The sequence below is a fragment of the Jaculus jaculus genome, chromosome 17 (genome assembly GCF_020740685.1).
Source record: "Jaculus jaculus isolate mJacJac1 chromosome 17, mJacJac1.mat.Y.cur, whole genome shotgun sequence".
Classification (NCBI taxonomy): Eukaryota; Metazoa; Chordata; class Mammalia; order Rodentia; family Dipodidae; genus Jaculus; species Jaculus jaculus.
The window spans coordinates 21,690,805-21,713,538 of NC_059118.1; the positions used below are offsets into that span (position 1 = coordinate 21,690,805).

Genomic DNA, 22,734 nt, shown 5'->3' on the forward strand with positions numbered 1-22,734 from the left:
GCTCTGCATTTTTACATAGGCTTTAGGGATTGAACTCATCCTTGTGTGGGTAGCACTTTACCAACTGAACTGTCTCCCCAGGCCCCTGATTCCATTTCTTGAGGATGTCTTGTTGTCAGTTCTTTCCGTGCACACCCACTCCCACACCAGGAGTAGGCTCATTCCTGATGGGTTAGCCATAGCTGATAGAAGGTGATCTGATCCAGCTCCTGACTCCAACACAGACTCTTCGTCATGACAACTGAGGAAAGTGAAGCAGGAACCTCAGTTCAAGATGAGCCACATGACAAAGAACGGTGCAGAAACAACCCAGGAGTCATCAATTGTGCTAAAGAGCTAGTGCTCCACCTGACACCCTGCCAAGTGAAGGGTGGCCCCAAGGGAAGTGATATGAGGTACCAGAGGCTATCAAGAGAAGGAGCTAAGGGGAAAAAAAAAGGTAGGACTGCCTGTACCTTCTCTACAATCCTCCCCTGGGCTGAGGCTGTACCTCTGCACACGGTTCAGCCTAGGGGAAGCCTTGGGGGCTGGCAGAGAGTGGCCCAATGGGGAGATGGAGATAGGAGCCCTAGCATGAGTGTGGTCACAAATGGTTGTTAAACTGTAGCCAGATCTCTTGGAGATTCTCCACTCTTATAGACACAGTGTGGGGTGCATGAGAAGGCAGATGGAAAACTATTTTAAACTTTTTTGAAGAAATGTTTTATAGAAATTACCTGTATTATTTATTATCTCATTATTTCTTGGATTTGGCTTTTATGTACTTGAGATAATGAGTATTAGCTGAGTATATGATAAGACTTTATTTATTCTTCCTGGACCCCATTTTATTTATTGCATCCAGAAGGAGCAGAAAGCTACAATTAAATATATTATTCTTTAACCACATGTAGCCTGACAACTGGCCTGTTTCACAGAACTTATTATTGCATTGCTGCAGAAGCATCCACTTGCTTCTTATGACCTACTTTCTAACATACTGCATGCCTTAGTCTTAAAACACATAGTGCTATTATTATTATCATCATCATCATCATTATTATTGAGGTAAGGTCTCACTCAAGCCTGGCTGACCTGGAATTCACTAGGTAGTCTCAGGGTGGCTTCAAATTCACAGTGATCCTACTGCTTCTGCCTCCCAAGTGTTGGGATTAAAGGCGTGCACCACTACACCCAGCTTACTATTATTATATCTTTATACCTGAAATAATAATGTATTTTTATTTGTAACTCACTTCTACCTGTCTAGTCCAGTTGTCATCGGCTAAGTGTCTCTTGAACGTTTTATTTATCCTGACAGTGTCTTCTGGCATGTCGTTGGGTCATTATTTCTAATCCCAAGAGTGGTGGTTTGAATGAAAGGTCTCGTGTACGTAGCGTCAGCCATTCAGGTCACGAGTGTAACCGTCAGTCTGTATCTGGAAGACAGTATTGCCAAGCATTCCTCTCATCCTCTGGCTCCTTTCAGTCATCTCTTCTGCAGTGGTCTCTGAGCCGTGGAGAATGTGACAGGGGTGTCCAACTTAGTGCTGAACACTGTGCTGTCACTTCTTGGCACTTAAATGAGTTTTTGAGTCTCCCCAGTGGTCACCACCATCTGAACATAGAAGCTTCTCTAACCAAAGTGAGAATAGCATTAATAAATGGGCATAATTTGGTGGGTATAATGCATGTATTTAGCCAAAACAGTAGTAGCTTCTCTAGGGACCTATCTTCTATAAGTCTCTTTTTTGTGAGTTTTCTTGGAGAAACGAATATAACATAACAAGATAACGCAAATGAACAGAGGTTTATCCCAGAATAGAGTATTGACAACATACCATACATTTTTATTTTTTTTTCTTTTTTTGTGGAACTTCTATAGTGTTTTCCAGAATGGCTGTAGGTACAGACTGTTGAATTAAAGGAGCCTCTTGCTGTAAACCCCAGTTCTTCAATCTACATACAATATTGATTTCCCAAGCACAGTTGAATGTGTTCCCATTTTGTCTCCTGTGAAATATGCTATTGGATTTTGGACTTTCTTTGAATCTAGTCCTTAAAATTTGCAGCTTTTCTCTACATAATTGGGTCTGGCAACCATACAAAAATAATCTCATCACCTTTGAAATATTACCACTGATGGTAATGAAACAATTTATACTCATAACCAGTATTTCTAGTCTCAACAAATAATAGTATCATTAACTTTGTTGACACATGTGTTAGTCATCTGTTGGGAGAGATGTTTCCTTATATTGGTGGAATATTTTTGTTAGTAATTGTTGCCATTGCCTTCTCAATGCTGAGACAAGACACCCAACCAGAAGCAGCTTATTGAAAGAAAGGGTTTATTTTGACTTAGATTCAAAGGGAAGTTTTATTATAGCGGCCAAGCAAAGCAGAACAATTAGGTGTCACATAAGCTGGGATGAGGCAGCAGTAGTGAACTAGCTAGTAACGGGCAAGTGTGGATGGATTATAAAATCCGAAGGCCTGTCTCCGGTGACTCACCTCCAGCAAGACTCCACCTCCCAAAGCGCCGCTGGCTGGGGATTACCTATGAGGCTTAATCACAACACGTAGACTATGAGGGACACTCCACCTTCAAAATGCCACAGCAGTAACCATTAACAATTCATAATTATAGTTTTATATTTTATAGAGATCTATATTGTACTACATAAACATTTTATATTTTTATCATTCATTATTATATTTTTTCATAAAGTGGATGGCAACTATGTTCCATTCTATCATCTTCTATAGTTATCTGCATAACTAAAAAAAAGCCTCTAACCATCTTAAAAGCCATCAGGGATATTGTCTCATGAATCTCTGTTTCACATCATGTGTACAGCATATAGCATGTAGCTGTGATTCAATAACTAGTTTTTTGGATGAATAAGTAAACTCCACAAAATGGAATTCATATTTATGCTAAGAATAGTGTTTGAGAATTAACATGCATTAGTTGAGCATCTACTGTGAGTAAAAAAATTGTGAAGAATGGGGGTGTGGTGATGGCTCAGAGATTAAAGGTACTTGCTTGCAAAGCCTGCCAGCTAGGTTCAATTCTAAAGCCACTCGTGTAAGCCAGACATGACCATCTGGTGTTTATTTACAGCAACGGTAGGCCCTCATGTACCCATATACATGCATATACACATACCATGTATAAAAATAAGCAATTAATTAATGAATAAATAAGAACTGTGAAGAAGAGGCAAAGGTAATGCTGACTGGAGGCTGTCATTTACATATGTTGGAATATTACAGCCACACTTCTGATGTTTTCTTAGATGCCTATTTTTAAAACTGTTTTTACCTTTTCTTTCCTTTTTTGTTCTTCAGTCAAAATACTTCTCATTAACAAAAATCATGGTTCTGAATCTTCTGTAATGTCTCACATACTTCATAATGATTCATTTTAGTAAAGTGTAATTTCATTTCCAAGATTTCCGCAGGATTCTTTTTAAAATGTGTGTGGTTTTGAGTTATCTGATGAAATCTTTCATTTTATCAATGTTTTTGTGAACACATGAATCATTTGTTTTGGTGTTTTCAGATTTTGAGGCAGGTTCTCCCTCTGTGACCCAGGCTGTCTTGGAGGTCCTTCTGTAGCCCAGTCTGGTCTCAAACTTGCAGTGTTCCTCCTGCCTCAGTCTCCCAAGTGCTGAGGTTACATCAGGAGTCTCCAGGCCTGCCTCTCAATCATAGTAATCTTTTTTAACTCTTTGTCTAATAATCTAGCAATTCCAACAGACTGATCACTTTTGGTTTTGCTGTTTATTTTTATTTGTTTTGTCTTTAGTCACTTGATCTTGTCACCTGGTATTTCTGGTAGTTTTTTTTTAATTTTAAAAAAAATTTTATTTATTTATCTGAGAGCGACAGACAGAGAGAGAAAGAGGCAGAGATAGATAGATAGAGAGAGAGAGAGAGAGAGAGAGAGAGAGAGAGAGAGAGAGAGAATGGGCACGCCAGAGCCTCCAGCCACTGCAAACAAACTCCAGATGCGTGCTCCCCCTTGTGCATCTGGCTAACGTGGGTCCTGGGGAATCGAGCCTTGAACCAGGGTCCTTAGGCTTCACAGGCAAGCACTTAACCTCTAAGCCATCTCTCCAGCCCTCTGGTAGTTTTTAAATGGGTGCTGAATAATATATGTGAATTATTAAGAGGTAGTATTTTTTCCATGGTTGGTAGTTACACAGTGTTATTGAGGTGGTTTAAACCTAGATTTTAGCCTCTTCTAGTTTGCCTCTCTGTCCCTACTTCTTTCCATCCCTTCTTTCTTCTTTTTTTTTTAAAAAATATTTTTATTTTACTTATGAGAGAGAGATAGAGAACAGGCATGACAGGCCAGGGCCTCCAGCCACTGCAGATGAACTCCAGACGCATGCGCCCCCTTGTGCATTTGGCTTATGTGGGTCCTGGAGAGTCGAACCAGAAACCTTTGGTTTTTCAGACAAATAACCTTAACCAGTAAGCCATCACTCCAGCCCCTTTCTTCTTTTTTTTAAAAATATTTATTTTTATTTTATTTATCCATTTTGAATGAGAGAGAGAGAGAGAGAGAGAGAGAGAGAGAGAGAGAGAGAGAGAGAGAGGCAGACAGAAAGAAAGAGAGAATGGGCATGCCAGGGAATCCAGGCACTGCAATAACTCCAGATGCATGCACTCCCTTGTCATCTGGCTTATATAGGCACTGGGGAATGGAACGTGGGTCCTTAGGCTTGCATGTTAACAGTGAAGCCATCTCTGTAGTCCCCTCCTTCCTTCTTAATCTCTGGTTTCTTTCTCCTACCTCTTCCCTTTCCTTTTTATTTACTTCCTTTATCTTTCATTTTCATTTCATCCTTTTTGAGATGAACTCTTCTACAGGCCAATTTCAAACTTGTAATCCTTCTGCCTCAGCTTCCAGACTGTCTGGGGTTATAAGTAAATACCACTGGACCCACTTTCTAGCTTGCCTTATTTCTAAAAGTTGCCCTCTAAGGCTTTCCCCTGAAGACTTTAATATTTTCTTTTAACTTTTTAAACTGACAACTTCCATAAGTATAGACAATAAGCAGTGATAATTCCCTCCCTTCCCCCACTTCCCCTTCACAACTCCACTCACCATCATATCCCCTCAATTAGTGTCTCTTTTATTTTGATGTCATCATCTTTTCCTCTTATTACGAGGGTCTTGTTTAGGTAGTATCAGGCACTGCGGGATCATGAATATTCGGGCCATTTTGTGTCTGGAAGAATGTGCTGGAAGGAGTCCTATCCTTCCTTTGGCTCTTACATTTTTTCTGCCACCTCTCCAGCAATGGGCCCTGAGCTTTGGAAGGTGTGATAGAGATGTCTCAGTGTTGAGCACTCCTCTGTCACTTCTCAGCACTGTGGTGAAGGCTTTAGTGTTTTTGCCAAGATCTCTCCTCCTTGCTGTAAACCCTGAAATCCAAGTTTAGTCTTTACAGCTTTGCAAGCTTACTAAAACTTGGTTAAATATTTTAAATGCCTTTTAATTTTCATGGCATCTTTAAGTTCATAGCAAATTGGGCAGAAGCACAAAGACATCTGACCCAGCTCATGTGTTGCCTCCCCTGTTATCAGCATTCCCTGTAGGACTGGTCCATTTGTTACAACTGATGAATCTACCACATCTATACCATTAACACCCAAAGTGTCTACTTTACAGTACGTTCAGTCTTGGTGATATGCATTCTGTGGGTTTGAGAAAATGTACAATGACACATATGTATCAATATATTATCAATAAGGATAGCTTTTTTTTTTTTTTTTTTTTGTCAAGGTAGGGTCTCACTCTAGCCCAGGCTTACTTGGCACTTGCTGTAGCCACAGACTATCCTCAAACTCACAGCAATCCTCCTACCTCTGCCTTTGGAGTGCTGGAATTAAAAGTGTGCATCACCACGCCTGGCTTCAGAATAATTTTGGGGGAGGGCTAAAAGAAGCTCTCATGTTCCATCCAGTCATTCTCCACCCCCCAACCTCTGGAAATTACTGTTAATTTTACTGTCTCTGTCATTTTGCCTTTTACCTTAATGTTATCATATTGGACTCATGCAATGCATAGGCTTCTCAGATGACTTCTTTCACTGGGTCGTCTGCACGGAGGTCTCTTCCATTCATTTGTGGGTAGCTCATTTCCTTTTAGCACTGAATAATGATATTCCAGTCTGGATGCACTCCTACTTCATTTAGCCATTCATCCACTGAAGGACATCTTATTTGTTTCCACATTTTACCAATTGTGAATGCAGCTAGTAGTAACATCAGGTTTTGTGTAGACATACATATTTCCTTCCACTGAGAACATAATAAGGCTCATCATTTCGTCGTGAGTGTCTAACTTCAATAGTCATATTTACCACATCCTAGAAGTTCCATTTGGTAATTTCTTAAATCAGCACTATCCTTGTTCATGTGTTCTATTATTTTTTACAATTTTGATCACTTAAAATACACTTATAGCTTGGTTCATATTTGGCTGTCTGAAATACTCAAGGGTCTAATCTCCTTGCATATTATCTATTTATTCTTAATTTACACCAGCTTCTGCCAGATGACAAAAGAGGCAATTAGCAACTGAGCATAAAATTTTAATCTACTGACTCAGAATTTCTGAGACCATACACAGTTGCCTATTTGACAGACTATTGTCCTTAACTTAAATGATAAGCCTTTTTTCCTCACATGATAGAATATTTCTGATGTCAGCCTTTCACTAAAAATACGGACCACAGATGGGTTTCTAACTTTATAAGGATGTACTTGAATGACCTTTCCATGTCACACTGGTTTCAGGTCTTGGCTTCTGTGTGTGATCGTTCAGCCAGCTCATAGCTTACTGAGACACCCCTCCCCCCCCACACACACAATCCCATAGGACAGTTAAGCCATAGGCACTGCAGTCCCCCAGATTTTCCTTCTTTTCTATCTAATCCCCAGGAGATTTACCTCATCATTTTAGGAATGCAACTCATAAACCTGTATGCAACAGTATTTGTATGTTTCATTAATCATTTTTAGGGGTTTTCTGTTTAGGAAAATGTTTTCATGTTGTCTAGTTCTGTAAAGTTCAGAAATAAAAGATTTTTGATTTCTAAAGACATTTTTTTACTATTTTTTGAGAGAAAGGAGGCATGTAGATAGATAGATAGATAGATAGATAGATAGATAGATAGATAGATAAAGAGAGAGAGAGAGAGAGAGAGAGACAGAGAGAGACAGAGAGAGAGAGAGAGAATGGATGCACCAGGGGCTTCCAGCTACTGCAAATGAACTTCAGATACATGCTCCAACTTGTGCATCTGGCTTATGTGAGTACTGGGAAATCGAACCTAGCTCCTTTGGTTTTTCCAGCAAATGCCTTAACCACTAAAACATCTCCCCAGCCCCCAGAAATAAAAGTTTTAACTAACATAATTCAACTTGGTGGCTTATAGTAAGACTTGGTAAGTATATTAACCAACATCACTATGAACAAACCCCACAATGTAATTGGGTCTATTGAAATACATATGTTTCCCTCTCTTGTGTGTATATGTTTGTATGTTATGAGTGTGTGCGTGTGTATCTGTGTGTGCACACACATGCGAGGGCTAGAATACAACCTTATATGTTATTCTCCAGATGTATTGTCCATCTTTTCTTGAGACAGGTTCTGTCATTGGCACGGAACTTGACAAATAGGTTAAACTGACTGACATGAGTCCCATAGATCTGCCTGTCTCTGCCTCTTCAACATTGAGATGATAAGCACACACCACCATTATATTATAATGGGTTTATAAGTGCATACCACAACATTTTTTTGTGGCTTCTGAGGACCAAACCCAAGTCTTTATGCTTGTAAGGCAACCACTTTACCGACGGAGCCATCTCCTCAGGCCCCTCCTCTTTCTTAAAACCTTTATTTGGGCTGGAGAGATGGCTTAGCGGTTAAGCGCTTGCCTGTGAAGCCTAAGGACCCTGGTTCGAGGCTCAATTCCCCAGGACCCACGATGCACAAGGGGCGCACGCATTTGGAGTTTGTTTGCAGTGGCTGGGAGCCCTGGCGCGCCCATCCTCTCTCTCTTTCTCTGCCTTTTTCTCTCTGTCTGTTGCTCTCAAATAAATAAATTAAAAAAAAAAAACAAAAAAAATTTAAAAACCTTTATTTGCAATCTCCTATTTCCTCAGGGAAATTAGAAAATGAATGTTTATGGCTTTGAAGCTTTGAAACACTGAAAGTTTTATGTATGGAAGCATATATTTCCTTACGAATCCTTTCACACATAGCCAGAAACATTATTTAATTTTGAACTTGTGTTTTATATTTTGCATGACGTATACCTTTTTTTTCTTTTTGCTTTTTGTAGGAGGATACTTCATCGAGACTTGAAATCAAAGAATATATTTCTGAAAAATAATCTACTTAAAATTGGTAATACTTTTAAAAACATACACATTCCAAAACCATGGGAGAGTCTATTCTAGATGTCATCATATTGAGTTAAAGTATATGGTACACGTTAGTGATAAAGTGATCAAGTGCAGGTTTCTTTAAAGGTCACAAATTTCTATTCTTATGTGGATAGGATCCAGCAAAACCAAATTGTTTTGTTTCTGACTATCTAAGTTGAAGTAAATTATATGGTTGATGGATGAGCCATATATACTGAATATATATTTGAAATCAATATATATTTAAGCTCCTGTACTTTGCCAGGCACATTGCAAGTGGTTAGACTTGCTTTACTTATTTAATGAATTGCTATAGGTTTCTCAGTTATTTTGCCACAAGCAATAAGCAGTTACTATATGTAATTTAAATGTTCATAACAAGGCTTTATCAATGTTTGATTCTTCAGAACTATATTTTTACACAAATAGCTAATGGGTTATCTAAGCATCACATAGGATGTTCTTAGGGAAGGATGGAATAAAAGGATGCAACTAGGCAAGAATAGAGTCAGTGGAATTCAAATTTTTGGACTTATGTGGTTTTAGATCCCTAAAGATCTTTTAAAAATAGTTTATTTTTACCTATTTGAGAGAAAGAAAGAGACACACAGAGAGAATTGGCATGCCAGAGCCTCTAGCCACTGCAAACTCCAGACATAAGCACCACCTTGTGCATCTGGCTTATAAGTGTCCAGGGGAATTGAACCTGGGTCCTTTGACTTTGCAGGCAAGTGCCTTAATGGCTAAGCTATCTTTCCAGCCCCAAGATTTTATTTTATTGTAAATTCAGCTCAAACTCTTCTCCCTTCAGATTAATTTGCATGTCATCATATACAACCCTTTCAGAACCTCTGTTTGTTGTTTTTAGATTATGAACTCTAGAACATTGTACATCTGGTTTTACGTAGGTACTGGGGAGTTGAACCCTGGCTGGCAAGGTTTTCAAGCAGGTGCCTTTAACTGCTGAGCCATCTCCTTAGGCTTATTTTCAGATTTACAAAGGCTTAATTCCAAGCTGTCTAGTTTTCCATATGAAATGATGAAACAATGAAATGAAGACTTTTAGGTTCTGTCATTCACGCTCATGTCATTCAGGCTTAGTCTTTTCCCTCCTGTAGAGCTTGTGTGTGTAAAGCTATTTGCCAGCAGTATATAACTGAAGGCAGCACCTTTTCCTTCCCTTTGCATATGGTAAGAAGCATTGCCATAATGCAACCATCAAATCAACTATTAACTCCCCATGGTGGTTTTCTGGTGCTTCGAAGTATTAACACCAATTCATTCTCGCTTCAAGGGGATTTTGGAGTGTCTCGACTCCTAATGGGGTCCTGGGACCTGGCCACGACTTTAACTGGTACTCCACATTATATGAGTCCCGAGGCTCTGAAGCATGAAGGCTGTGACACGAAGTCGGACATCTGGTAAGTGGACGGGAGCTGGCCCTGAGGCCTCTTCATCTGTCACCCCATGGAGTGAAGCTCCTTGCTTTGAAGCCCATCTACTTACCATACCTACTACTAGCTTTATCCCTTTGACATTGGGAAATGCTGTGGCCATAATAAAAGAGGTTTTTTTTTTTTTTCTGGATTTGGAACTGTTTATATTCTATTAAATTCATTTAAAAATTCTCTTTATTCATAGATGAATCATTTGGCTTGGAGTTTTAGTTCCTGAACCACAGGGGAAAGTTCTTAATGTAGCAGAAGCATTAAATTTTGATGTTTCTGCTAGCCTATTAAATAAAGCATTTGTAGCTCTAAATACTGTGCTTTATTTTAAGGTTAACTTCCAGCTCTGTGGGGATTCGACAGCCTTTCTGGAGTTCTCTTCTTGCTATTTTTAAGAATTTTAGTAAAGATATTGGCTTTATGGATAACCTGCATTTATAATCTCTTGGGTTTTGAGATATTTGATGATAGATATATTTATGATTTTTCAGTTTCTCTGGGCTCTTAGGCCAGTTTAAATCTCACTGCAGAAACCATGTGACAACTGGGCAGTCTGTCTCTGCAGTCTGTCTCTGCTGTAAGCACTCGTGCCTATTTAGGGAATATTTCTTTCTCTTGAAGTGGACTCACCCAATTTCCAGCTTGTTAAGAGTTGAAAGAACAATCTTGCTGAGAGCTTGCTAATTAAGTAAATAATTATTATATGCAAATCAACATCAAGTAGTTCTGAATTTCCAGAGCATTATGAGAGATAGGCATACTTCATTTTTCCAAAGATGATAAAGCAGAAAATGACCTTTTGTGTGGTTAGGGAAAAGCAAACCCCCACAGGGGAGAGGCTTGGGGTGTATGAAGGGTTATTAACTTCTGTTCTTATTGCCGAGCCTCCCAAATGGAGAGAAACTGGCAAGGCAAGGCGGCGCTGTGGCCGCTTCTCGTAAATCTTGTCCCTTCAGTTCAGTCTTATGATTGTTTCTAGGTCCTTCACTCGATTTCATCCTTGTTAGCTTGCTTCTGGCCTGGAGGTCTTTCCCAACTCACCTATCATCTTGCCTCATCCATTCCCACAGTACCCCCAGCAATAACAAAACTCAAAACTCGAGTTCAAAACAGAAACCAAACAGTAATGTCAGGAGGAGTCAGTTTCTTTAAATGTTGCCACATGGAACATGGACTTCTACCCCAGAGACTGTGCAGTCTCCCCTAGAGTACAAAAGCAAAGAGGATGGATTTCTGCTCCTTGGGAGACATCTTGCTTATTTCGGGATTCCCTCTGCAGTTTGAAGACATCAGTGTTGGGCTTTGGAATGAATTTTAGTTTCATACTTTCTTTGTTCTTCACACTTAAAAGTTCAAAATTATTATTATGAATTTTAAAAATAGAATCAAATGTATAATGTCTTAATGATTTGTGATTATGTTATCATAAGAAATTATGAAATCATGTCATTTGACATGAGGGTAAATTAATTCAGGAGGCCCATTGCTGAAGGTTGAGGAGCCACATGTAGCAATACATCTTTAGACAAGAAATCTACATTGAGGTATCTGGTGGATGGCTGGCAGGAAACTGAGACAACAGACCCCCAGGGGGAAATAAAAAAGCTTTGTCTCTGTGCAACTTTATTTTATCTTTTTTTAAACAATTTTCTGCCAATATTATATGGAAAATTGACTATCAGGCAGCATTGCTATAATGTTTTATAATAATGCAAATATAATACACAGGCAAAATGTGAAATAGTCAAAAGTTCCTAAACGTCAAAATGCAAGAGAATTTTAATTTGTCTGTCCAAGATTTAGGTCATCTCCTTGCAGTGATGGTAAACTTATTCAGCAAGGACAAGCTGAGCCTCCATCATCACCATGACCTCGAGTAGCCACCTTGTTATGAATTTAGTAATTACATCGGTTGTATCTAAATCAAAACGGGCTTATCTGGTAATGAAATTTCAACTGCCAAACCTAAAGTGGAAAGAATAATAGAGGACTATTAATTATCGTGGCAGATATAGACATGTGATGAGTCACTCTCAGAGAAATTAGATTGAATGAGGACGAGAACCCGTCCCTGCATCTCAGAGTGCAGCAGCTGCTTGTTGTGGACTGGAAACGCTTAAGGATAACTGACAGGTGTTGCTGCTTTAGCCCTAGTAGCTGCGCACACTCTATTTATAATGCTTAAAAAGAATTGGTCTCATACTAATTGTATCTTCATCTGCTAACGTTTGCCCATACGTAACCTCATCTTCCTTCTGCAATCTGTTAAGCCTATCTGGATTCAATTATTCACAGCGTTCAAGTCCATGAAGTCCCTCTCAAAAGAGCACAAAAAAAGTTGATAGAGTTATTTGGAAAGTTAGTGTAATTAGTTTCATGAAGAACAATGCTTTGAATACCATGACTGTTTTGTCTAAGCAATTGTTAAATGATTTTCTTTTCTCCACCTATCCTATATAAGTTGGGTTCCTAGGCTGGCTCTTTAAGTTAATTTAAACTAATGAATAGTTATAATATATTTTTCATAGAAGAGATGAAGCACAAAATTATTGAAAATTTTGGTAGTGTAATTAAGAGAAATGATGTAACATTTCACTGCTGGTCTCATTTGTCTTGGGGGGAATCAACTAGATTACTGTGTTGGGGCCCTGTGTTGGTTGGGGGCTTCTAGTGGAGGGCTTGGCTTGGTGGTGGGAACTATGTGGGTCTCAGAGTGTAGTGGGAAGCTCTTGGAGTCTTACTTCATCTAGGATGGAGGTTACTTCATCTAGGTAGAAGGTCCTGAGGAACACTGGTTCATGCCTGGTAATAGACTCTGGCTTTAGTGATCTTAAACCAGGCTTAGCTACAGAGACAAGAAAACAGAGAGGAATGAGCACCTGGCTGGCCTGTCAAGACCAAGAATGTAATGTATCCTCATTGGAGAACATTTCCAGGGCACAGCGGGAAAGGAGATTGAGAAGGGACTGGCTTATTTTCTTCTGAAGGATCCAGGAGATACAAAAACATGAGCTAAATCAGCAGCGGTTTCTGGAAATAAAATGGGACCTGGTAGTAGCTGACAGCCACCAGCCTCCTGAAGTGTTCAAGAAAGTTCTGGAATGAGACAGCCTTTCCCTTTCACACCCTCCCCAACCTGAGCAGTTTTGTATACCTTCAGAAGCAAGCATTCGAAGGGATAGGTCCTGGGGTAATGATTGTCACCCAGCAGAAGCCAACGTAGGAGAATGTTGCAGTCAGGTGTGGTGCCATTGAGAGCATTTGTGTGTACTTGTGCAGTGAGACCAGTATGAAATGTTCACGTGGACTCTGCCGATCAGACCAGTGCACCTGGTGAACTTTAAAAGAATTGATAACATGGCAAAGACATTTCTGCTAAATCAATGCCAGTGATAATGAGAATTACAACAGTAATAACAGAATCAGGGCTGGCTCCCAGTATGGAGTGCCTATTCTGACAGACAGTGTACCTCAAAGACTTAATTGTCATTATGAATGCACCTTCTATGCAATTATATGAACTTTTCTTTTTATAATTTGTTATATTTATTTATTTTTAAGCAAAGAGAGAGAGAGATACAAGGAAGAGGGACAGACAGAAAGAATGGGTGTGCCAGGGTCTCCAGCCACTGCAAACGAACTCCAGATATATGCACCACTTGGTGCTTCTGGCTTTCATGGGCACTGGGGACTTGAACCTGGGTTCTTAGACTTTGCAGGCAAGTGCCTTAAGCACTGATCAATCTCTTCAGCCTATATATGATCTTTTCATCCAGCAAAATGCAATATTGTTCTATGTCAATGAATATACAGTTAAATATTGTTTGGATATTTTTATACTATTCTGAACTTGGATATAATTTATTCAAAGTCATAGTGGTCAGAGTGTTTAATTTTTCTGTGGTGCTGGGGATCATATCCAGGACCCTCTGAATGTAGGCATGTGTTCTAGCTATTTTCTCTTTTTAAAATTATGTTTTTCTTTTATTTTGACAATTTCATGCATGTATATCATATATTTTGGTCATGTTTATCCCCATTATCCTCTTATCCCTCTCCCAGGCCTACTAAATCCCTTCTTATTCCTAACCAGTGTCCTTTCTGCTTTCATGTGTCCTTTTTTTACATTTTTTTCTTTCTTTTGGTGACCTATTGAGTTTAATAATGAAGGTTGCTTGCATGAACATGGGTGGGGGATATTGCAATCAGGTTTGCATTGCTGCAACCTAGAGCAACTTGTGGGAAGAAAGGTTTATTTTGGCTTACAGACTCGAGGGGAAGCCCCATGATGGCAGGGGAAAACAATGGCATGAGCAGAGGGTGGACATCACCCCCTGGCTTACATGAGGTAGACAACAGGAACGAGAGAGTAACCACAGGGGGTTACATAATGAAGCAGTGTCAACTTACCAATGGCCACCCCACTGAAGAGCATGATGCCCTTTCACCCAGAAACCGTTAATTGCCAAGAGCTACTCTGGGAGGAATGAGGTCTCAAGAGCCCATCTCCCACCCCTGGTGCAATGTTGACTGGATCAATCTCGTGTAGGAAGTCAATGAATCTAACCAAAAACATAGAAGAGTCATTAGGATCAGAACATCAAATTGAAGCTATAAGCAATGCAACCCTGACCAACCTACTGATAGAACTTGTAGAAAAGCAACAAAGAACCAACAATCGTGTGGATGCTACCATCGCTAAGCTAAAATAAATTGATAAGAGATTAGAAGGAGTTCAAAGAGAGTTAATAGATTGGGGGAGAGTGAAAAAAAAAGAGGACCTTAAAAAATCAGCTGGCCATTTTAAATGAAGACATAAGGAAATGCAAGGATTGTAGGACTAGGTGACCTAACTGGATTTTCTTGCATTTGATTTTTCATGTTATTTCTTTTGCGCTATGGTCTGCCCATGACAGTGTATGGGCACATAGGTGGGTGGATCATCCTGGGCTCTAGCGCAATGGGAATCTGAGGCAGCCTGGGGCAGTTGCCAAGCAGCCTGGGCTTTGGCTCCCACTTGCCAAAGCCACCTATCTACTGCCTGGCTGGGGTGCCAAAGTTGCTTGAATTCTCAAGTGTTAATGTGCCAAAGCTGCCTGCATTGGAGCTTGGAGGGGGACTGAGGTACCAAGCTCTGAAGCAGCCCAAACTCTGGCTGGGAACACTGGAACCTGGAAACAGTCTGCGCTCCCCTGCCACAGGAGAATATGGGATGGCACCTTAGCTGCGCAAGTGAGAGACACAGTCTGGGCTTGTGTGGCAGTTGCAGTGGGACTAGGCTCGCTGAACGCGCAGCGGCAGGAGCAGTGATGGGGCAAATGTGCACAGCAGTCTGAGCTTCCGCACTTAGGGTCGGTAGGTGCACGATTGGCGTGCAATTGGAGTGCGGTGGCAGCTGCGGCAGCGGGGCACAGCGGTGGGGTGTGGTGGCGGGGCGCAGGAGGGGTCGTCTACCTGCCTATGAGGGGATCCACGATTCCCTGTTTTCCCCCAGCTCTGAGCCCTCCCACTGACAAGAAGACCCAAAAAACCTTTAATGTCTTGCCTTTCTTTCCCTGGGATTTGCAGCGCAGCTAGGCGGTCGCCATCTTGCCCATATGCTCTTTTTTATTTATTTATTTGAGAGGTGGGGCGGGGGGGTGGAGAGAGAGAATGGGTGCACCAGAGCCTCCAGCAAATGAAGTCCAGATGAATGTTCCACCTTGTGCATCTGGCTTACATGGGTACTGGGGAATAGATCCTTGGTTCTTTGGCTTTGCAGGCAAGCGACTTAACCACTAAGCAATCTATCCAGCCCCACATGCTCTTTTTATAATGTGATATTGATACTGCTGTAATTGAGAGGCAAAGCTTTTATTCAAGCCTGTGATTATGATTAAATTGATTCCATGAGACTTTTGAGTGTAGATCATAAAAGGTGGTGTATATTTGGTTTGCCTTCCTGGAGACTCTTGCTCTTGGAATCCAGCTGTGCTTGTGGGAAAGCCAGAGAAGCACATCTAGAGGCCACTGTGGAGCAGTGTGCATCGGAAAGAGAGCAAGGCCTTTGGTCTTCACCTGGCTGAGCTTCCACATCAGCTCTAGTTAGCCAGCCATGGGAGTCAGTTATCTTGGGATGGTGTGGCAGTGGTGTGTACAGAGTGGACTCAGAACTTCCCTGTTGATTTCTGATTAAATAGAGCCATGGTAAAAATTACATTATCTTAGGTCACTAAATTTTGTGGTAGCTCACTCTTTACCAATGGAGACTAAAGCCAGGCCTTTTCTAGGTCAGCAAACAGCCTCAAATCTCGGTCTCTGTTATAGAAAGTTGGCAGTGTTTTTATCATTCCAGAAGGTTCAATAAGTAGCTTAAAACAGTGACTGTGCCAAGAAGGCAGTCTGGGTCCTGTGCTTGAGTCCATTTACATCATTTATTGATTTGCATGTGTTGAACCATCTCTGCATCTCTGGAATGAAGCTACTTCGATCACAGTGAATAAGCTTTGGGTGCTGAATTCTCTTTGCAGGTATGGTATTTTATTGCATTCTGGTGTCTATCCTCAAAGGATTATCAGGCATATGAAAATCTGCTCTGTGATGTTACAATGTAACAACAGGCTCTGATATTTAAAGGTGGGAATGACTACATACAGAGGCAAGGGTAGAGAACATCAGCTACATTTTTTAGAATAGGTGGATGTTGTAGTTACTTTCTCATTGCTAGGATAAAACACCCAACCTGAAGCAGCTTTTGACAGGAAAGGGCTTGTTTCAACTTACACAGTCTCAAGGGGAGGTTTTATCATGGTGGGGAAATCATGGCAGAGTAGAGGCTGGGTATTGCATCTTGTCACAGCAGCCGAAAAGCAGCAGCAAGAGTAAGCTAGCTAGTGAACACCCTGTGGGACTGGACTAATAAACCTCAGGTCTATGCCCAGGAAGAAACCTCCTCCAGCAAGGTTCCACCTTCCAAAAGCTCCACACCACTGGCTGGGGGTTGAATATGGCTAAACCATCAACACATGAGGCTACGTGGGGCATTTCACATTCAAATGACCACAGTGGGTGATCCCTGCTCGAAATGGTAAAAGATAGTTTGGCAAAATGCATTTCAGGCAGGAAGACTTAGTGTCAATGAACAAAGGCTGTCCACCTGGAGAAGAGGGCAGGGACTATGTTGGAAAATGAAGTGGCTTACTACTCCCAAAGGGCTTCAAATGTACACATTTGGAGTGACATTATTTAAGGTAAACATTTCAAATATATCACACAGCTTGAAACTCAAACTTTTCATTTTGTTATTTCTTCATTAAAACAACTATGTTCAGTGGGGCTGGGGAGATGGCTGAGCAGATAAGTGGCATTGCCACTGGAGCATGAGGACCTAAGAGGGGACTGAGAGCCCCTGAGGCTGTCCGAGTTAGATTCCCTAGCACCCATGTAAAAATCTCGTGTGTCCACATGTGTCTGTAACTCCAGACCTGTGGGGAATATATATAGACTGGTGATTTGCTGCAGCTCACTGATGGAAAAAAGACAGCTCCAGATTAAGGGAGAGACTTTGTCTCAAAGGGAACATGCAGATAAGAGATAGAGGAGAGAACCTGACATTCTCCTTTGGCCTCCACACTCATGTGTACAAGGCACATGTATCTGTACACACATCACATCACATCACATCACATCACACACCACATCACAAATATCCTACACACACACAAAATGGTTGAAAGTGGTCTGGCTTCCTCTAAATGCTGGAGTTGCTGGGAACACTGTGTTAAGGGCTGGAAAGCATGAGAAAGCTCAGCGATATTCTATCAGCTAGAGGGCACTGTGCATTCGCGGCAGACGGAAGTAGTCATAGATGACACTGAAGTGGTAGGTGGGGGTCAGATGTGAGTGACCCTGTAAGCCGTCCTAAAGAGCTGTGATGAGGAGCATGGATCTCATCTTCTGGAAGATGAGAAAGTGCGGAAGTTGGTGAAACACGAGGCTCATGTATTAGTCAGCTTCGCCACACTACCCCACACAACAACCAAACAAAAAACCCAGGGACTTGACCCACTGTCCTCGCATTATTACAAGAAGGCTGCAGGTGACTCTGGTCTGAGCTGCAGCCATCTGCTTACAGGTTTGCAACAAAGAGTCCTGTCTAGTGCTAGAGGGAAAGCACAAGGCCGAGCTCTGCACATGTGTCCACGCTGTCGTTCAGACGTGACAGGCTTCACATCTTCCCTCAGAGCAATGACTGAAACCAGTCACATGCCAACTCCACTGTCAACAAGGAAGCACCCACCCCCCAATGGGGAAGGGAAAGGAAATGAGCGCAAAGACCTTTTGCCTACCAGAGAGCTTCTTATACAGCACAAGCTTGGCTATAGCAAGCAGACTACAGGAGGAGGGGAGGCAGAGCTGCTCTTTCCCAGCCTCATTCTATTCTAGATCTCTTTCCATCTCAACCGAGCCTCTGGAGACGACAACAAATGATGAAGGTGGCTGGACCACAGCCATTCGCTGAGTGTGAAGCAATGTGTCCCATGTGAGCAGCAGAGCCTGTTGCCAAAGTGAGGTGGGCGAGTCATAGATAACTTAGACATTAGAGGACGTCCTGGCTTATTGTTGCTGTCCACCGCTCCACACCAACTCTGAACACTGTCCTTTCCCAGATTTTGTGGTTTGTATAGAATTCTCAACAGTGGCCTCAAAAATGCCTAACGATGAGCCGGGCGTGGTGGTGCACGCCTTTAATCCCAGCACTCGGGAGGCAGAGGTAGGAGGATTACCATGAGTTCAAGGCCACCCTGAGACTCCATAGTGAATTCCAGGTCAGCCTGAGCTACAGTGAGAACCTACCTCGAAAAACCAAAACAAAAAGCCCCTTGTAACCTGTTTTACTCCTCAGCAATCTCGTGGTCCTCTGGTCTTCTGGTGTCCTCTCTTGTTGGTATTGGTCTTGTTCTTCCATTGTCCAAATTCTAATGCAATGGGGTCATGAGACTACTGCAAGGATGCACAAGGGCCAAGTCACCTCCCTTCGAACACTAGAAAGCTTGATTATAGTAGAAAGTAATTAGAGCTGGTGGGAGCAGGAGGAAGATGCTGCAGACTTTTATCGAAGACATGACAGTGTATCAGGAGGCTATGGCAGAAGGAAGGGGTTCACTTTTCTTTCATCATACTCTTCACATTTCATGTGCTCAGTAACCCCATGGAGCTATTGGCTATTGTTTGCAGACATATATGGAATATTTTGATCAGTGCAGTAAATGCTGTGGGCAAGCCTGGGACTATTGCACTGTAAAGTGCTAGGCTTGATTCTTGTGTCCATCCCTGGGCTTGGGCAGAACCCCTGCTGGTGTAAACCAGTAGTCTGAAATTGGCTGACTGCTTTCCATTGAACACGTGTTGGCTGCTCTGAGGGTCTATTTGCAGGTCCTTCTTTCTCTTTATTGTGCCCCTTAGCTTCTTCTCACATGGGTGCCAGTACTGTGCAGGGTAGGGTAGCTCTGCAGGCTGTCTTCATCCACATGTAATTTCAAGTATCAGATTCCTCTTTGTCACTTTGTTGAAAATATTGGGCATGGAGCCGGGCGTGGTGGCGCATGCCTTTAATCCCAGCACTCAGGAGGCAGAGGTAGGAGGATTGCCGAGAGTTCGAGGCCACCCTGAGACTACATAGTTAATTCCAGGTCAGCCTGGACCAGAGTGAGACCCTACCTCGAAAAACCAAAAAAAAAAAAAAGATATTGGGCATGGGTTGTTTGGTATTGCTACCTATCTTCTCTCTCTCTCATTTTTTATTTTTTATTTTAGCGAGGGACAGAGAGAAAGGAGAAAGAGAGAATTGGCTCATCAGGGCCTCAGCCACTGCAATTAAACTCCAGATGCTTTCACCACCTAATGGGCATGTGAAACCTTGCTCTTACCTCACCTTTGTGCGTCTGGCTTATGTGGGATCTTAGGCTTCATGGGCAAGCACCTTAACTGCTAAGCCATCTCTCCAGCCTTCTTTTATTTTTTACCTGACATAGCAGTCACCCTCTCATCACTGAGGCAAAACACTCAACTAGAAGCAGCACGCAGGAAGAAAGAGTTCAGCTCAGTTTTTAGTCTTGAGGGGAGTGTCATCGTGGTGGGGTGGCAGGAAATGTGCTTGCATCTTGTCACAGCAGCAAGGCACAGAGAGAGACAGCTAAAATGTGGTATGGCTGGACTAATAACCCCCCAGGGATGCACCTCCTACAACAAGGTTCCACCTCTCGGTCTCCACCAACTGAGGATTGAGGAGAATACTTAATCACAAACACATGGGGACATTTCCCATTCATGCCATCATACAGGGGACTCACAGATGAGCCAGAAGCAGTGCTTTCAGGGGGCTGCTCATTTTCCTCCAAATACCCAGAATCAACATTTTGATTTTAACACAAGCCCCCACTGATTTGTATGTGCCTTAAGGTTTGAGAAGGACTGGTAGTAGTTGTTAGGACTTTAACAAGCCACTGCTATAGAATATTGCTTCTTAAGCATTTCAAATAGCCAATGTCATTTGTTCTATTTTACTTCAAAATTTTCATTAGATTTAGATGGTCTATGTTCATATTCAATTCTAAGACTTTTATTAGGTTATTACATTCTAAAGGAAAGCCCACTGTATAAACTGAATACTTTCTTTTTACACAAATACACCAGAATGCCTCTCAACTGTATTGAATGAAAACACTTATCTAAAAGAAAATGAAATTTCTAAACAAACTAGAGTGATGTTCTACGGGGCTGGGGGGTGGCTTCTGTTTGCAGGGCCTGAGCAGCTTTCAAAGACTAGGTGTAGCTACATGGAGACAAGATGAAATCTGACTTTTATGTGCAATTCACTACCGACATGTGCTTCAGAATTCCTCTCGGTTGCTCTGGTAACCTGGACAGATGGCATGTTTATGGAATTAGGGGGTAATATTGCCATATATGTACCTGATGCCAACTTTCCCTTTCATTACTTACAGTTGATCCCTCGGGGTCTATTGGTTTAACTCTTCACAGTTGGAGGTGTTTGAAAAAAGAAAGGAATGAAAATCACAGATACCCCCCCACACACACACATAAAATGTTCTTCTCATGTGTATGTGTGTGTGTGTTTGTACATGTTTGATGTATTTAGTTTTCCCCTCCACTTTTCTCCCTATGCATTTGCTTTATATTGTCAAAAGGATAAAATCCAGGAGTTTGAGGGGATATAATAATCCTTATATAGTTAACATCTGGTTGGAAAATGGGAAAAATAAAAGCATAGATATATGTAAATATAGCTAACAATAAAAATGCACAGTTCAAAATGTGCAACTGGAAAAACAAAAATTCTTTGACCCCAAATGTCATGGGAGCTCCTGCAATCACATTTTCTTCTATCTCATTTTTTGTACCGGCTCCGCGTAGGTGCACTGGGACCAGCAGGTCTCTTTCCACAAGTTCCTGGCTGATAAATGAAGTCTGTGTGCTCAAACACAGGCAGATAAAAGTCGATCAAAGCGAGGCAGGTCAATGAAAAGCACCATGCTTGAAGTGTAGCTAAGAGGATTTCCAAGACAGTCTCATCACATCAAGGGTACTTGGTGACCAAATCAGCCTATAGGTTTAATTGTTTCATCATCTATTTAGCGAGACAAATGCCCATCATGTTATCACCCTAATAAATTCATCAAACATGTCTCCATAGAATTACCTCTCCATAAAACCAGGCTTTACTCTGTTATCAGTTCAGTTAGTAGACCTCTAATCCTTTCTCCTTCTGAGCCCTGGAGAAAGAGAAAACAAATTGCCAGTGTCCTTTTTCTTTTCCCACACTGGGTCTCTGTGTGTGTTTGTATTTGCCTTGACCCGGTGATGCCCTGTATGACTTACTGTCTCAGGCGTCAGTAATCAGTACTGGTGGATTTGGCTTCCCTCCGCACAAGGCCTGAGTAAGTGTGGAAGTTGGCCTTTACCTAAAAGGCTCTGTGGGAGCCAGCCATGATTTCCATCTGGAGAGACCTTAATGATCTGAGGTGACACAGTGATACTGGCAAAGTCTTGTCTCTGCAGCCAGACAGCCTGGGTCACAAGCCTACCTCCATATTACTAAGTATGATGGAACACTGAATTATTTACTTCATTTTAGTTTCTTCATCTGAAAATCGGTATTTTAATAATAGTTCCCATCCCACTGGGATTGTTGTAGGGATCATTCAATGAGTTAAAATACATAAGCAGGGATGGAGAGATGGCTCAGTGGCTAAGGTGCTTGCCTATGAAGCCTAAGGACCCAGGTTCGATTCCCTAATACCCACGTAAGGCAGATGCATAAAGTAGTGCACACGTCTGGAGTTCATTTGTAGTGGCTTAGAGGCCCTGATGCTCTCATTCTGTCTCTCTCTCTCTCTCAAATAAAAAATAAAATAAAAATATATGTAAGGAATGTAGAATGGGACCTGGCTCATGGCAAACACTTAAAATTTCAGTTTTATTAGTATTATTGTGACCATTTGTATTATTGGTGGAGACCATTTAACGGCCTGATTCCAGGACCGCTCAAAATGTCCTGGGTCAGAGATTCTTATTCTCACGAAACCCTTCAGGCCTGTTAATAAGTGAGGTCGCCTGGCATTGTTGTTCTGGCTCCACTCCTTTGTTCTCCGACTGACTTGATCCTGTCTGGTTCTCACTACTTGGAGGAGCAGGCAGAATTCTGACTGTGGTATCTATTTGCATTTCTCTGATGCCTGATAATGTTGACCATGTTCTCATAATTTTGTCCATTTAGTAGACATTAAATGGTTCAAGACCCTTGTCCATTTTTCTATTGGATTACCTTGGGTCTTGTATTTACTAA

The 22,734-nt window shown here is 41.6% G+C and overlaps 1 protein-coding gene across 9 annotated transcripts in view; it reads left to right on the forward strand.

Annotated features, from left to right (window-relative positions):
- The window catches only part of Nek11 (NIMA related kinase 11), a 253,223-nt gene that overhangs the window by 83,768 nt on the left and 146,721 nt on the right, over positions 1–22,734 (forward strand). For all 9 annotated transcript variants that reach the window (XM_045136965.1, XM_045136962.1, XM_045136961.1 and 6 more), the window contains 2 exons: positions 8,355–8,419; positions 9,734–9,860. In XM_045136965.1, the coding sequence (XP_044992900.1) occupies positions 8,355–8,419; positions 9,734–9,860 (192 nt within the window). The remainder of the gene's footprint in view (positions 1–8,354; positions 8,420–9,733; positions 9,861–22,734) is intronic.